This window comes from Lithobates pipiens, unplaced genomic scaffold (genome assembly GCF_037356315.1).
Source record: "Lithobates pipiens isolate NorthernLeopardFrog02 unplaced genomic scaffold, aLitPip1_a1.2 Scaffold_8, whole genome shotgun sequence".
Taxonomy (NCBI): domain Eukaryota; kingdom Metazoa; phylum Chordata; class Amphibia; order Anura; family Ranidae; genus Lithobates; species Lithobates pipiens.
Window position 1 is genome coordinate 613,372,976 of NW_027507903.1, and position 17,208 is coordinate 613,390,183.

The window sequence follows — 17,208 nt, forward strand, 5'->3', positions numbered from 1 at the left end:
TCATAAAATTAATAGCACTCATAAATATATGAAAAATAAAAAATAAAAATAAAAATAAAAATGAATATAAAAATAAAAAATAGAAAAGTTCAAAATAAAAATAAGAATAAAAATAATAAAAATAATAAATAATAAATAAGTCCCAAGTAAATGTTCAATAGTGCAGATCCAGAAAAATGTTCATAGAGTGACTTTAGTGCTTCCTGCGCAATCTTCATCGTGACTTCTGTGCTCCCCCACCAGGAACCCCACTCACCAAAAGTAGATACCCCTGCAGGGGTTGTTCGCCTTCAAAATCAATCTCCCGATGTCCGGCTCTTTACTTCGTAATTGGTGACTGAACGTATCCCAACAGGAATTCCATATATCCGGAATCTACCCTGTGAAGGTGGTGATTCTGTAGCTGTACTCCCCCTTGGGATAGAGTCCTTATCGCGTAGTTTTCAAAATCCCCGCGGATGCCGTACGGTGGATACGCGGTTTGCGCTCCACCTGCGTTCCAAACACCGACGGAAACCCGGAAGTGACGTAATCAGCGTAACTCCGTCGAACGCGTTTCGTCATTGACGTCTTCAGCGGCGGTGTTACGCTCTCACGTCCCATATGTTAAATAGAAAAATCACGGATGATCTAATTGGTCGTTGCTCAGATTGAAGACCCAATAAGGCAACAGCGGAAAAACCTAATGTACGAGCAAACATGCAATCTCCCCACACAGACAGCAGTATGCTTATACAAAGAGACAACTGTCTCCTTCCACAAACCAAACGAATACGGCAGCATTCTCTTAATGCAACCCAATGAAGCCCATCCGCTCCTAAGGCTTCGCAAAGATAGGGGGGACATACTGTGTAAACCTGAAAGTAAAATTGACCGGCTCATATATGGCAATATGCATACAAAAACAATCAAAATTAGTTTCAAAATCAATTTCCAATTGTCATTTTTAACCACCATTTAGGTCCATTAACCCAAAGGATGATCTATCCCATGGGGAAATCCAGCGATAATTATACTTCTACTTCCTTTATAGACCTTAATGGCTAAAAAACCTTAAAGTTTATTGATATTGATTCTTTATTTTTACTTTGTAGTCCAAAGGCCCTTTTTCTAACATGTGACCAGCAGCAGAGGACTAGAAGCCCCTCCTCTTTATGTTTCCCTGGCTGGGAGAGAGCTGGGGCATGTGACAGCCGTGTATCGATTAGGAAAAGGGTATGTAGCCCCCTCTAGTGTACTATTAGTGATAGTGCAGGCAAAGGCATGCTTTTTGGCTCATGATAAAATGAGTTTCTGAATCTGGGTCAAAAGTTTACTGCAGTTCAGGGCTGGATGACTCATGTAGGCAAGCCTCTGGTGCTGGACAGCTGGAGAACATTTTGGAAACTGGAGGGCGGGGGCCAGGAGGTTTGATCTGCATCTTAGGGGAGTTTGGCAAATCCCCAGGCAGTGGGCCTGGCATGGTGGCTAAGCCAGCCTTTAAATATGGATAACAAGACAAAAATAGAACGGCGCGCGAGAGGGTACCGAAACACAACGATAACACAACTAAAAGTCTATAAGGTCTAGGAAGTATACGTATGTTTTTCTCCCTTTAAATATGGGTAAGTCGTGATGGCAGGGAGTTGGGTGGAAGATGGAGTGCTGAGGTGGTACTTGAGGGAAACTCCTGCTGGGGGGGACTGGCAGCATCAGGGTCCTAAAGGAATCTTGCCTGGAAAGCGGACAGTGAGGACAGTGTGAATACACCTCAGCACTTTCAGGAACTTGCAAGGGGAAAGACTGTCGCATGTAACAAGCCTTTCTAGAAGTCAGTGTTGGGTTTAAAGTGATTGTAAAGGTTTGTTTTTTTTTTTTAAATAAGAAACATGTTATACTTACCTGCTCTGTGCAAGGGTTTTGCACAGAGCGGCCCTGATCCTTCTTTTCTGGGGTCTCCCGGCGGCGCTCCTGGCTCCTCCTCCTGCCCCCACGGAGAGCCGCTTTCCATGGGGGCACTCTCCATTGACACAGACAGCAGGACTCGGCCCCTGCCCCCCAGCTCCAGCGTCATTGGATTTGATTGACAGCAGTGGGAGCCAATGGCTCCTACTGCTATGAATCTATCCAATGAGGACCAGAGACAGTGGCTGGAGCTGCTGTGCTCGTCCCAACTGCTGGAACAATCGGGCTCAGGTAGTAAAAAAGGGGGCTTTGGGAGAGAAGTGTAGCATAGGAGGTTTTTCACCTTAATGCATAGAATGATTTAAGGTGAAAAACCTCAAGGGTTTATAACCCCTTTAATTCTTTCCTCTACCTTGCCCTGGGAGATTTTCAGTAGCAGCCAGGTGGGCTAGTGAAGAAGCAGCCAGGTGGGCTAGTAGTTCCTGCAGTCAGTAGAACTGGGGTCAGTGTCTACAGTGGAGTTGGAGTTACTCCTGTAAGCAACCTACAACATTTGTGTGCTACTGAAAGTTTCTAGTCCATGAGTGGCTTTTGCTTTTTTATCAGAGACTGTCAGTGTCCAGGAAGAAAGACCGTTTCTGAAATGTGTACATATGGAGGACGTCGTTTCCAGGTTTTGTTGCTATCAGGTTGTGCATCCCATAATTCATATTCCCCATCCAAGTTTTTACCCCTAATAAAACATAGAAGCCAAGCTCAAAGACTTCCTTGTGTCTGGATAAAGTGTGGAGAATACTTGTTATCTGGCCTTGCAGGGTTGGGGAACCTGATTGCAAGCAGCTCCTTGGGGGGGGGGGGGCGGTGAGCGATACAGGTATTTAGATATTCTCTTTATTATAATAATTACAGTGTCATTATCCACATATAGAAATAGAAGGGACAATGTAAATTAATCAGTGTGTTTAGTATCAAGTTAAGGTTAGAGTCAAAATGCAAATTTAATTAATGACTAAGAAGACTTTAGGTTTTGTTTTGCAAAAAGGTTAATATTGAAGATTACTGGATTGTTTATTCTTACAGGTCAGTTATTTCACCCCTCCAGCCGGGCTCAGCAATCATTTTCTGTTCCCCTCAACCCTAAGTGTTGCACCAACAGTCTCTTCACAAGCTAAAGGCCTTGCTCGGCTCCTTCAAGCCTTCGGCTGGTCATGGGTAGGTGTCCTCTCTCAGGAAACGAGTGCTTCCACCTTGGACCAGACATTTAGAGAAGAGCTGCAGGCTACAGGAGTATGCTTAGCATTTTGGGAAAACATTCCTTCTTCTGTGAAAGAAGTCAATAGCTTGGCAGGCATTATTAGACAGTCAACGGCAAAGGTGGTGGTTGTCTTCTCCCTTGAAGCCTACTTGAATCCAGTTTTGTTGGAGCTGGCACGCAATGGAGACAGTAAAGACAGAATTTGGATATCAGCTAACGCTTGGTCTACATCTGCAAGACTGGTGGGTCCTTGGCTATCCCATTTTCTAAAAGGCTCTCTAGGACTTGTTCTTCGTAACGGGGCTGCTCCAGGTTTCAGCAAATTTGTATTTGGATTAAATCCTAACCAATTCAACAATCATCCATTGTTTTTGGAGTTCTGGGAGGAAGCATTTAGCTGCCAATGGCCTTCAGATGGGAAAAATCCACCTCTGCTTTCTTCAAATAATGTTTATAATGAGTCTTCGACAGCATCTGTGAACGTATCATCAGTTAGCAATGCAGCACTGCATGCTACTTCTGTCAATAATATGTCTTTGTCTAATTCAACATTTACCTCACCGTCTCCATCCTCTGAAAAGACATTATGCACAGGACTGGAGGATGCTGCTTCTCTACAGATATTCTCAGATATCAATGACCTCCGAGTAACATACAATGTCTACAAAGCAGTGAAGATGGTTGCCAAAGCTCTCCATGACATGGCTACTTGTCAAATCATGAACAGATCCTTGGATGTAGGTCATTGTGTAGACATTCAACATTTTCAGCCATGGCAGGTTAGGTTGCTATCTATGTGTTTAAAGCTTAAGTCTCCCTTCACACTTGTACGACTTCAAACTCCAGTGACTTTGGAGTGCAACTTTGGTACAACTTTGATGCAACCTTGGATGGATGTGACGTGTTGTTCCTCTGCAAAGTGGACCCACTGTTGCACCACTGTTGCATGCAAAACATTCAGGTATGACTTCAGCTTTTGAGGGTCTATGGCCCTCAAATTGCATGAAAGTTGGACTAAAGTAGTGCATGAACTACTTTGAAGTTGCTGTGACTTTAGCTCGCACATATATGAATAGTTATCATGGGAAAACATGAGGTACAACTTGCCATGCAACTTTGATAACTCACACTATTGTGAATGGGGTGTAACTCCAGGTAAGCAGTTAAGTACACAGATGAAATACATATAAGGAAGCTGTTTTACCTGCCAAAAAAATTATATCACTGTCCAACCAATTATCAAATTTACAAAGCCATGTTTGGCATTGGGTAGATCAGTTAACCTGTGAGGAGAGACAATCAGCAGCATTTCCTCACAGGGGAGACCTGCACAGAAAATCAGGTTACTGATCATCAGTGCAGCCCCAACAGTGCGCAGAAGTGATGACAATTAGTGCCCATTAGTAATGTCAATCAGTGCCTATAAGTGATGCCAGTCAGTCCTGCCTTTCAGTGACCGTTAGTGCCTGCTCATTAGTGCAGCAAATCAGTGCTGCCAATCAGTGCCCATAAGTTCTGCCTATTAGTGCCACCTATCAGTGCCGCCTATCAGTGTCCATCAGTACCCATCAGTGCTGCCTATCAGTGTTCATCAGTGCCCATCAGTGCCACCTATCAGTGCCCTTCAGTGGTTCTGCACCCATGTCAAACTGCACATTCCTATTGCTCTCAGGCGTGCCTCCCCAGTCCTCCCCACTGTGTTTCACTCACCAGTCCTCTTGGCTGTGACCAGTTGTCCTCCCTGAAGTCTCTTAACAGTGTTCTCTAATGCTGTCCTCTCCTTGCTCTCTCATGTGCCTCTCTTCCAGGATCTCTTCTCTCCTCCTGGATGCACCCATGTCCTGGCCAAAGGTCACCGCCCCCCCCCCCCCTCCACCCAAAAACTCTTCCCCAGCTGGGCTGACCCCGGGTATTTAAAGGAGGGGCTCGCCTGCCAATCCAAGTTGGGGATTGGTCAAGGCTCTTCAAAAATACCCAGGCAGCTCCACCTCTCCTCTCCTCCTCTCTTTCTAGCACATTCTAGAATGAAGAGGGAGATGACAGTGATGCTACCTGTGAGTCACCCAGCCCTGCCCTGATCCATTCCCATCCCATAATTAAAACAAACAGGCCTAGTCACCAGCTAGGCCTGTCTAAATTGTCCTACTCTATCAGAAAAATCCTCGCTCTAGGACCTACCTAACTAAAGGGTGCTACATGCTATGTCTGCTTTTGTTCATCTCCATTGCAAGGGGGGTAATGGGATAAGTAGTTTGGACAAAAAAGGTTGCTTTTGCTTCCAGCTCATCCCTTCAAAGAAGTGACAAGGACACAGCCTTTTTGGCAAGATCAACAGGTATTTTCTGTACTTGCTAAAAATGTTCTTAGCCTAAAAAATTAAAACTATTGCAGCCACTACATCTAAGGACTTGTAATGCCCCGTACACACGAGAGGGATTAAGTCTGACAGACTTCCGACGGAGTTCTAGCGGAGTTCCGCCGGAGTTCTGGCGGACTTTTCGACCGAACGGACTTGACCACACACCATCACACCAAACTCCGACGGAGTCGAACGTGATGACGTACGACTGGATTCGACGTAGGAAGTTCATAGACAGTAGCCAATAGCTGCCCTAGCGTCGGTTTTAGTCCGTCGGAGTAGCACACACACGAGCAAATTTTTCGAAGGGGACCGGGTCCGGCGGAGTTCCGTCGGGAAAATTTGAAGCATGCTTCATTTCTAAAGTCCGTCAGACTTTTGCGAAGCTAAAGTCCGTTGCAGCCCACACACGAGCGGATAGTCCGCCGGACTCAGTCCGTCGGAGTTTGGATGTCGAAAAGTCCGCTCGTGTGTACGGGGCATAAGATGCAATATCGTATTTTTATTCTTTGGTTTGACTATACGATAAGTGCTCATGAACATAAACATATTTTACAGATTCTAAACAAGTAATAAAACCACTTGCACACAAGCCAATCATCTCCAAATCTGTAAGCATAGCGGAGTAATTCATTTTCAAAATTCACAGCACAGGCATTGCATTTTTTTTCAAGAGCACAACTTGGCAGGTTTGCAGCCCTCTGATATATAAAACAATCAGTAGATGTTTCTAATGCCGCGTACACACGAGCGGACTGTATGGCATACTTAGTCCGTCATACAATCCGACAGACAGTCCGTCGTACTTTCCACTGAACGGACTTGACCACACACGGATACACAAACAGTCCGTCGAAAGCTTGCGGACAGAATTTCGAAAAATCCGAAATTCTTAGTACGCCGGACTGCACGCTGAAAAAGTCCGCTGAAGCCCACACACGAGCGGACTGTCCGCTGAAATGTGTTTCGACGGACTAAGTACGCCATACAGTCCGCCCGTGTGTACGCGGCATTAGCTGTTAGAAACTGACTGAATCCCGGCTCTAGAGTTGTTATTTTTAAGCTTCTTAGGGCAACGTTTCTAACCCTTTTTTTCAGTGGCAGCATCCTTTAAAAGTGTGCAAAATCTTCAGGCACCTCAATCTTAAATGTGAAAATGTAAAGTTACTTAGTCAATGAGAAACCTGAGCCCGGGCCTGGGATGATGCACACAACCGCCTTGATGAAATAACATCACATCAAAAGTCCTCAAAAGTCCTCCATAACAACAGAGTTTTCCCCATCACATCAAAGCTCCCTTTTCAAATAGGTGGCTTCCCATCACATCAGAGGTCCTTCATCATATCAAAGCCCCTTCACATCAGAGTTCTCCAATCACATTAGAGGTCCCCCATTAAATCAGAGCCCTCGCGTTATACCACAACCCCCCTTCATGTTAAAAGATCCCGTCATATCAGAGGTCCCCCATCACACCAGTGCCCCTACTTCACGTTAGAGGCCCCTATCACATGAGTGTCCCCCATCACAGAGCACTCCAATCGAACAGTCTCCCATTAAAGAACCCCACAGGTCCCCCCATGCCACAGTACCCCTTCATCACAGAGTCCCCAAATAACACAATACCCCTATCACACAGACCTCTCTTCAAAATTTAGAACCTTACCTTTTAACTGCACCAGCAGGGCAAAGGGTGGGAGGTGGAGGAGGTCTTCTTCTGAATACTGGGGGTAGGCTCTGCATACCACCTGCCCTGAATCACAGTCATGCGTTGCCATGATGTAGTCAAGCCTGCTGCCAATGCCATAGCAAAGAACCCTGCCGCCAGGACCATGGCAACCCATGATGCTGATCCAAGGCAAACTGGGTCCAATGCTCACAACACCCCAGGCAAACCCAGACAGCACCCCAGGGGTTCTGCAGCACCCTGGTTTAGAAAGATTGTTTTAGAGAATGAGCAACTCCAACTTCACATTAAAAGCAGCTACAGAGGTCATGGTTGGCTTGTTTTAAATCTTTTACTGCTTGCCAAGAATATGTAAATAGTCGTGGTAAAGGTGCACTTTAAGATCAGTATAACTATGAGCTGTTTGTAAACGTGCGTTATTCTCTAATTCTTGCTTTTCTTCTACAACTACAGCTTTTTTACTACCTTAAGAAAGTGCGACTGAAAGGAAACATCGGAGATGACCTATATTTTGACTCTCTTGGAAACGCACCTGTAATTTACGACATCATTAACTGGCAAGAGGATCTGACAGGAAAAATCAGTTGGGTGCAAGTTGGACTTTATAAAAGTGGTGCAGTGATGGGTCAAGATTTATTCGTCAACAAAAGTGGCATTCGATGGGGAGACCACTTTGATCAGGTAAAACATGCCTAGACGAAAGTCAATTTGGTTTTCAGGATGACATTTTCAAAGCAATTTTTGACTAAGTAAAAATGTTTTGTAGCTGCCTGATTCCGTATGTTCAGAAAGTTGCACTCCTGGATTTCGGAAAACCCCACATCAAGATAAACCTCATTGCTGTTTCGACTGCGTGCCTTGCCCATTGGGAGCTATCTCCAATAAAACAAGTAAGCAACTACATGCTGCTTCAAAATCTTGCAGTGCCTCTGTCTTGTGTTACAGAATATGCATAATACCAAGCATGCGCCTACTGAAATGTATTTTTCCCTATGGGTCAATGTGCTATACTAAACTATCCCTTATGCCACGTACACACAACCGGACTTTTTGACAACAAAGGTCCAATGGAACGAATCCATCGGACAATTCAATCATGTGTGTGGGCTCCATCAGACCTTTGCTGTCCAAAAATCTGATGGGCTTGAGAAATAGAACATGTTTAAAAAATTTTCACCTCCGTACGCAGTTCCTATTGAGAAATCCGCTTGTGTGTATGCTAGTCCGATGGACAAAAACTGACCAAAATCAGGAAGAAGATCTGGACAGCCGCACTCAAAAAAAATTTTTTTGCCTTTTATTCAAAAATTCTTGTGAACAAAAATACAAGCCACAGCGGTATCAGACAGGAGCTAACGCGTTCACACTTCAATGTAGTGCTTAGTCATGAGCTAAACGTTTTTTGAGTGCGGCTGTCCAGATCTTCTTCCTGTTTTTGATTGCTATATGCATTGCCGGCACCTGGGCTTCCAAGCTGGATGAGAAGGTTTTCTACTGTCGCTTGACCTACCTGGAGTGGTGATATCTCTCTCTCTACCTTGATTTCTGGATTTTAGACAAAAACCGACGCTAGGGCAGCTATTGGCTACTGGCTATGACCTTCCTTATTCTAGTCCGGTCGTACGTCATCACGTTCAAATCCGTCGGACTTTGGTGTGATTGTGTGTGGCCAAGTCCGTTCATTCGGAAAGTCCATCGGAATTCCGCCGAAAGTCCGTTGGGAAGACCGTCGGACCTAGTCCATCGAAAAGTCCGGTCGTGCATAAGTTCCACTGGTTTTAGGTATATTCAGTAGAAATTGTGTGACTGGTTTAGGCCAAGCTTAAATCCAACAAGTATAATTTAGTAGTAGTTGTTCACATTCAACTAAAATTGTTCTGTAATGTTAATGGTGTTTTAACACTCATCCAAGTGACTTCCTCATTTCAAATGACTGTTGGGAGCATTTTCCAGCATTTAAAAGATGCCCCCCACCAGCTTTAACACAGAGAACTTAGCGATCATATGACTGCTGATTGCATTATGTTAAGTCTTCAGTGAGCAGAGATGGTGACTGTCAATCTTCTCTCTCTGCTCTGCCCCTCCAGCACTCACTGAAGCACCAGGCTGTGGAGGGGGCAGGATTGGCAGGTTCAGCTTCTCAGCGGCATGTTGAGAGGCTGAGCCTTCTGCCGGTCAGGCATCTAGGCAGATCCTGACATTATTGTCGGGATCCCTGCAGAGCCTGAACCACCTCTGTGACATCAGCTACCAGCGGGCTTTAGCCCACTGTCAGCTGAATCTGGGTCACTGGAGTGCAGAAATAAGTGCACTCCTGTGACCTGCGGAGAAGTATGCCCAAAAGAGCTTAAAGGGGTTCTAAAGGTTTGTTTTTTATTTTCTAAATAGGTTCCTTTAACCACTTACAGACCGGACCATTTTGCTGGTCAAAGACCAGACCACTTTTTGCGATTCGGCACTGCGTCGCTTTAACTGACAATTGCGCGGTTGTGCGACGTGGCTCCCAAACAAAATTGACGTCCTTTTTTCCCCACAAATAGAGCTTTCTTTTGGTGGTATTTGATCACCTCTGCGGTTTTTATTTTTTGCGCTATAAACAAAAATAGAGCGACAATTTTGAAAATTTTTTATTATTTTTTACTTTTTGTTATAATAAATATCCCCCAAAAATATATAAAAAAACATTTTTTTCCCTCAGTTTAGGCCGATACGTATTCTTCTACATATTTTTGGTAAAAAAAATCGCTTATTGATTGGTTTGCGCAAAAGTTATAGCGTTTACAAAACAGGGATAGTTTTATAGCATTTTTATTAATAATTTTTTATTATTATTTTTTTTACTAGTAATGGCGGTGACCAGCGATTTTTATTGTGACTGCGACATTGTGGGGGACCCATCGGACATTTTTGACACATTTTTGGGACCATTGTCATTTATACAGTAATCACTGCTATATAAATGCAGTGATTCCTGTGTAAATGACACTGGCAGTGAAGGGGTTAACCAGTGGGTGGCAGTGTAGGGGTTAAGTGTTCCTAGGGGTGTGTTACTAACTGTGGGGGGGTTGGGCTTTCATTTAGTGAACACTGATCTCTGCTCCAATCACATGGAGCAGAGATCAGCGTCACTAGTTGCTAGGCAGAATGGAAAAATGCTGTTTACACAGCATTTCCTCATTCGGCCGCTCCGTGGGACGATCGCGCGGGTCCCGCAACCGGACTCACGGGGGTCCCGACCAGCGTGGGAGCGCGCCGCCGGTGGCGCGCTCCTGATGGCAGGGCGGCGCGCTCCTGATGGCAGGGCGGCATTGAATATTGGACGTACCTGTACGCCAATATGCCTGCCCGTGCCATTCTGTCCATGTACATCGTCGTGCGCTGGTCGGGAAGTGGTTAAACTAGTGCATTGTTGGTTCATTTACCTTTTCCTTTGATTTCCCTTCTAATTGTTTTTTTCTTTGTCTAAATTTCTCACTTCCTGTTTCTCCTCTGTAAACTTCACACCATCACCCGAGTGGTGTTTAGTCAGCCAGAACAACTTACTGAACAGCTTACTGAGGAGGAACAGGAAGTGAGAAATTCAGACAAAGAAAACAAAGAAAAAAAACATTTAGAAGGGAAATCGAAGGAAAAGGTAAGTGAACCAACAATGCACTAGCTTAAAGGAACCTATTTAGAAAATAAAAAACAAACCTTTACAACCTCTTTAAAGCCTAGTACACACAGGCCGAATGTCGGATGACATCACCCGGTTAAATAAATTCGGCCCGTGTGTATGGCATGCTGGAAAATCAGCAGCTGACCAGCTCCTGATCAGCGCTCTCACCCAATGACTGAGAGCGATGAGCAGAGTGTTCTGGCGGGGGAGCTGTCCCCCTGTCAGAACACAATGGAACAGCAGGGGAGATCACTGTACTAACATTGAATTGTTAGTACAGCGGTTCCAAACAAACTAGTTAAAAACTAGTGGTGCATACTAGGCTTTAGCCACACTTCTCCTTTAAAGCCATACAAGTAGCCATCTTAATCCAATCACCATAGTATGTTGTCCATGCAGATACTGATTGTCCAAGAACATGATTGAAAGGTATCGAGCACCTCATTTGAATAAAGGCAGAACTAAATTCTTCTTGTGATCTTCTTATGGTCTGGAATCCACTTTCTAAGCCCATAGTCACTGATTACATAATTCTCTAATGCATGCAGGAGGCATATTGTCAAAGCACCTGTCACCCAGGAGTGTACACTGTTCTGCCACAATTAATGTAGGTTTAAATAAATTATAGCATAAAAAAAAAGAGGATTTTGGCCAAAGGAAACATACAATGTCTTTTTTGCCATAAAATGCTACCTTGCTAGCAGTTAATAAAAAGTGTATTACCATGGTGTCATGAGGTCTGGATCATGTGTTAAGTGTCCGAGTTGCATGACTGGCGATATGAAAATGGAAAGCAGGTCAATGGTGTTGTCAGTCTGCATATACAGAGCCTTGAATAAGTATTCATACCCCTTGACATTTCCCACATTTTGTCATGTTACAACAAAAAAACTTAAATGTATTTTATTGCCATTTTATGAGACACACCAACACAAAGTGGCACGTAATTATGAAGTGTAAGGCCGCGTACACACGCGGGGACTGTTCGCTCAACCTTGTTCGTCAAACAGTTTCCGAAACAGTCCGCTCAAAATTAGCATGAGCAGACTTGCCTACACACGACGAACGAACAGTCCGCTGAAACCTAGCGTGATGACGTATACAGCACGTACGACGGGACGAGAAATTCGACGTGCAATACACTGCAATGCAACCTTCGCCGTGGAAATCCTTTCTGAGCATGCGCGCAACTTAGTTTGACGAACATACCTACACACGAGGGGACAGTTTCAGCGGACAGTTTTTCGGAAATTTCGAAAAACTTGGTTCAGCAGACTGTTCGCTGAAACTGTCCGCTGAAGCCCACACAGGAGCGGACTGTCCGCTGAAACACTGTTCAGCGGACAAAGTTGAGCGAACAGTCCCCGCGTGTGTACGCGGCCTAAGGAAAATGATAAACGGTTTTCAACTTTGTATTCAGCCCCCCGGAGTCAATACTTTGTAGAACCCCCTTTTGCTGCAATTACAGCTGCAAGTCTTTTTGGGGATGTCTCTACCAGCTTTGCACATCTAGAGAGGGACATTTCTGCCCATTCTTCTTTGCAAAATAGCTCAAGCTCTGTCAGATTGGATGGAGAGCGTCTGTGAACAGCAATTTCCAAGTCTTCCCACAGATTCTCAATTGGATTCTCTATCCTTTTCCATTTACCGGTTGAAACTTGATTAAATATACTCTTGTGTGGAGACGGATCTTTTCCAAAAGTCTTGGGACGCAGCTCCAGAAATCGCATCCTATGTTGTCAGCTCACACTTTAAAGCTCTATTGACTCATAGAACGTAGGTTCTTTTGGGTCTGAACTATCTGGTAAGCTCATATCTTTACAAGTGGTGGTGTTGTTACACTAGTGATTGCGAGTCAATACATATTGTTCGGTGTCTTGAGGAACGCCTAAACTTTTGATTAATCATGTGGGATCTCTGCATGATGGACTTTTCTACTTAAAGACTTTCGCACAATTTGTTTTGTTTATGCTGTAATAACTTGTTTTTTGTGCAAGTTCACTATAAGTTTATTCTATGTTTATATATGTGTGATGACATTATTGCACTGGTCACATTTTTTTGTATCTTTCATAGTTGATACCACTCTAGTATATGTCACTATTTTTATTATTTTTTTATTATTTTTTGAACTTTTGCATGTAAAGGGGTCTTGGCATTTCTTTAGCCAGACTATCATATTTAGCCCTACACTTTACATACCACTCCTGCTGAAGAAGAGCATCCAAATGACATGATGCTGCCACCACCATGCTTCACGGTGGGGACGGTGTGTTCAGGGTGATGTGCAGTATTAGTTTTTTGCCACACATAGCGAATGCTCTCCTTGCCCGGCATGTCAGTTTAGGTGAATTGCCATGTCTTGGTAGGTTTTCCATAAGCTTTACATTTTCAGTGATGGATTGATCAGTGCTCAATGAGCTGTTCAAAGCTTGGGATATTTTTTTATAAAAAAAAAAAAAACTACAATTTAGCGCTAAAAAGGTGATACGAAAATGTGAAGTGTCTAGCACGAAAAAAGAAAAACAAACAAAAGTCAAAATCTCAAACTGATAAATAAGTCTTTGAAATTCGTGAAGCTCAAATGTGAAGCTTGGATGTGGTATTTCACACAGTGTATAAATCAGGAAGTTCAGATATGGTACTTCATACGGTGTATAAACCAAAAAGTAATCCCAGAAAAATTTCATTCAGTGACATCAAGGTAGGTAAAAAATGGGTACTCTTACCGGAACCACTGGACCTGTGCGTAAACACTAGGTCATACAGGCATGTATAAATGGAACCTCGATGGAACCACGCAGGACTGTCCACTACTGGAAGGACTGTAGATCCTCAGGCCAATAAAGGAAAGGTCTGCATCCTCACGGAAATTCCGATCTTCTTCTCCACAGATCCAAATAAGATGGCAAAAGAGGGAAATTCCAGCCAATAGTTTGGCAGTGTGTAGAGACAAACTCATGATAGAGATCATATGCAAAATGAAAAAGAAAAACAGCTTCCCATAGTGTAGGTTGAAAAAATATGCGAATAGCTGTTTATTGGCATAAAACCAGCATGAACAATAAAAAATGAAATAAAATGTATAATAAAAACGTGATCACATGTTAAAAAGCAATACAGGGATCATGACAACCTCGCCCTGCGCATTTCGTCCCATAGGACTTCAACAGGGGCATCTCGATATTTTTAGATAACCTAACCCTGCTTTAAACTTCTCCACAACTTTATCCCTGACCTGTCTGGTGTGTTCCTTGGCCTTTATGATGCTGTTTGTTCACTAAGGTCCTCTAACAAAGCTCTGAGGGCTTCACAGCTGTATTTATACTGAAAGTAAATGACACACAGGTAGACTCTATTTACTAATTAGGTGACTTCTGAAGGCAATTGGTTCCACTAGATTTTAGTTAGGGGTATCAGAGTAAAGGGGGCTGAATACAAATGCACGCCAAACTTTTCCTATATTTATTTGTAAAAAAAAATGAAAACCATTTATCATTTTCCTTCCACTTCACATGTGCTACTTTGTGTTGGTCTATTACATAAACTCCCAATGAAATATATTTACATTTTTGTCTGTAACTTGACAAAATTTGGAACATTTCAAGGGGTATGAATACTTTTTCGAGGCACCGTAGTTAGTACCACCAGTATTCCTAGACTAAAAGCCAATTGACTTGGTGTGCTGCCATGAAAGGCTTGGCTAATTGTATATAAATGAACAGTTGTGGCTAATTCTCTTCTCTGGATGTTATCGTTTTTGAGATCATATTCCATACTGACTTGTTGAAAAGTATATTTAGAAATTATTTCTCCCAAACCCTTTAAATGTGATGAACAGGCCAACTAGTTTTTGTTGTTTTTTTGTGGATATTTCAGTTTATTTTAGAGCAAATACAATAAATAGTTGTGTAAAAATCCAATATGGCTTTACTACTGATTTTCCTGTATTGTTTCCTTATAGATTCAATTGACTGTTTTTATTGCCCAGAGGACCAGTGGCCAAATACTGCTCGGAACCAGTGTAAGCTTCGGGTGGTGGAGCTACTAATCATTTCTGAACCCCTTGGCATCTCTCTAGCTACTACATCTATCATTGGCTCCATCATGCCAGCTTTTGTCCTATTGCTCTTCATTAAGAACCGAGAAACTCCTCTGATTCGTGCCAATAACTGTGCTCTTAGCTTCATTCTACTGACTGCCCTCACTTTCTCCTTTCTTTGCCCCCTTCTATTTCTTGCTGCACCGGGAAAGCTGACCTGTTTTATTCAACAGGTCGCATTTGGTGTGACTTTTACTCTCTGCATATCCTGCCTCTTGGCCAAGACAGTCATCGTTGTTTTGGCCTTCCGTGCCAGTCACCCAGGTGGGTGCCTCAGAGTGCCAAGAGGACTATGGTGGCCTATACTGTTTGCCTTATACTGCACAGCCATTCAAATAGTCATTTGCATCTCGTGGTGCTTAGTAAATCCGCCATTTTCAGTACATGATACTAGAAGTATATTAGGAAAAATAGTCATCCAATGCAATGACAGTCTTGGTTTTTGGTTTATGCTTGGCTACCTTGGACTACTGTCTACTGTCTGTTTTGTGGTGGCATTCTTGGCCAGGAAACTACCTGGAGCCTTTAATGAGGCTACTCATATAACCTTCAGTATGTTGGTGTTTCTTAGTGTCTGGATATCCTTTGTTCCAGCCTATGTTAGCACACAAGGCAAGCTGTCCGTCGCAACAGAGATGTTTGCCATTTTATCCTCCAGTGCTGGTCTTTTGTTTTGCATCTTCTCACCCAAAGTCTATATCATCTTGCTGCATCCCCAACTTAATACCCGGGCTGTCGTTTCCAGTCATCAGAAGAGACAGACCATCAGCAACATTCAAGTGGTAACACCACCTGGCAGAACAAATTCTAGAGAACACAAGTGAGACTTGCAGAGGGAAAAACACAAGAATCTGAAAATGGTCTTATTTCAATAAAATGGAAACTTTGGAACGTCGCTCATTTCTGTTGGGCAGCTTCTGAAACCTGAATAAAGTTTCTACTTATGCCGCATACACACAATCAAATTGTCTGGCGTACTTAGTCCGCCGAAACGCATTTCAGCGGACAATTTGATCGCGTGTGGGCTTCAGTGGACTTTTCCAGCGTCCAGTGTCTGGCGGACTTAGGCCGCGTACACACGGGCGGATTGTCTGCCCAACTAAGTCCGTCAGACAATCCGACAGACAGTCCGTTCAAAATTTGAATGAATGGACTTGACCACACACGATGAACAGACAGTCCGCTGAAAACGTGCGCGATGACGTGTACAGCACGTACGACGGGACTAGAAAAACGACGTCCAATACACTGCAATGCAACCTTCGGCCGTGTAAACCCTTTCTGAGCATGCGCCATACTTAGTTCGTCCAACTTGCCTACACACGAGCGGACTGTCCACTGAAACCAAGTTTGGACGGACAAAACCAAGTTTCAGCGGACAAAATTACGGAAATTCCGAAAGACAAAGTCCGTCAGACTGTCCGCTGAAAAAGTCCGCTGAAGCCCACACACGAGCGGATTGTCCGCTGAAACACAGTTCAGCGGACTAAGTTGGACAGACAATCCGCCCGTGTGTACGCGGCCTAAGAAAGAATTTTTGCAGTCCAATCTTTCCGCCGGACTTGGGTTTTAGCGGACAATACGTTCGTCAGTATGCTAGTAAGGCGGACTAAGAATGATGCATGCTCAGAAGCAAGTACGAAAAAGGAAGCTATTGGCTACTGACTATTGAACTTCCTTTTGGTACGTGCTGTACGTCATCGAGCTAGCAAACGCCGGACTTTCTGTGTGTCCGTGTGTGGCCAAGTCCGTTCGGTAGAAAGTCCGCCGGACTATCCGCCGGATTGTTTGCCGGACTAAGTACACCGGACAATTCGCTCGTGTGTACACGGCATTAGACGCACTAAAGCTAATATCTAAATAAAGCAATATCAAAATTACCTCAAATGAGAATATCTATCAATATCTATAGAATCTACCCCCCCCCCCCCCAAAAAAAAAATGTTCACAAAATGGAAATAAATGGATTGTTGGATGGTGGAAGGAAACAGCATAAACCTGCAACGTCAGAGCTGAAGTCACTTTTTCATAATATAATGTCAAAACTGCAACACTTTTGGGCATTTCAGAAAGTAACTGTCAAATTGCTTGCTCCTACTTCTGTACAGGTACTCTTAGCCCTTGTACACACAGTCGGACATTCCGACGGAAAATGTCCGATCGGACCGTGTTGTCGGATAATCCGACTGTGTGTGAGCTCCATCGGACTGTTTCTGTCGGAATATCCAACCGACAAAGCTTTAGAGCTGGGCTATAAAATTTTCCG

General features: G+C 43.7%; 1 protein-coding gene across 1 annotated transcript; it reads left to right on the forward strand.

The window, feature by feature from the left end:
* Window positions 1-1,614: 1,614 nt before the first annotated feature.
* LOC143962353 (extracellular calcium-sensing receptor-like) lies at window positions 1,615-16,827 on the forward strand. The gene is made up of 5 exons (XM_077471649.1): window positions 1,615-1,728; window positions 2,965-3,876; window positions 7,636-7,863; window positions 7,949-8,072; window positions 14,805-16,827. The coding sequence occupies exons 1-5, from the start codon at window positions 1,615-1,617 to the stop codon at window positions 15,764-15,766; spliced, it is 2,340 nt and encodes a 779-aa protein (XP_077327775.1). The 3' UTR covers window positions 15,767-16,827.
* Window positions 16,828-17,208: the final 381 nt, after the last annotated feature.

Coding starts and splice junctions, on each gene's coding strand:
- LOC143962353 (XM_077471649.1), top strand. CDS start 1,615: ATGGCAGGGAGTTGGGTGGAAGATGGAGTGCTGAGGTGGTACTTGAGG. Junction 3,877..7,635: donor TCATGAACAGATCCTTGGAT/GTAGGTCATTGT, acceptor CTACAACTACAG/CTTTTTTACTACCTTAAGAA. Junction 8,073..14,804: donor AGCTATCTCCAATAAAACAA/GTAAGCAACTAC, acceptor GTTTCCTTATAG/ATTCAATTGACTGTTTTTAT.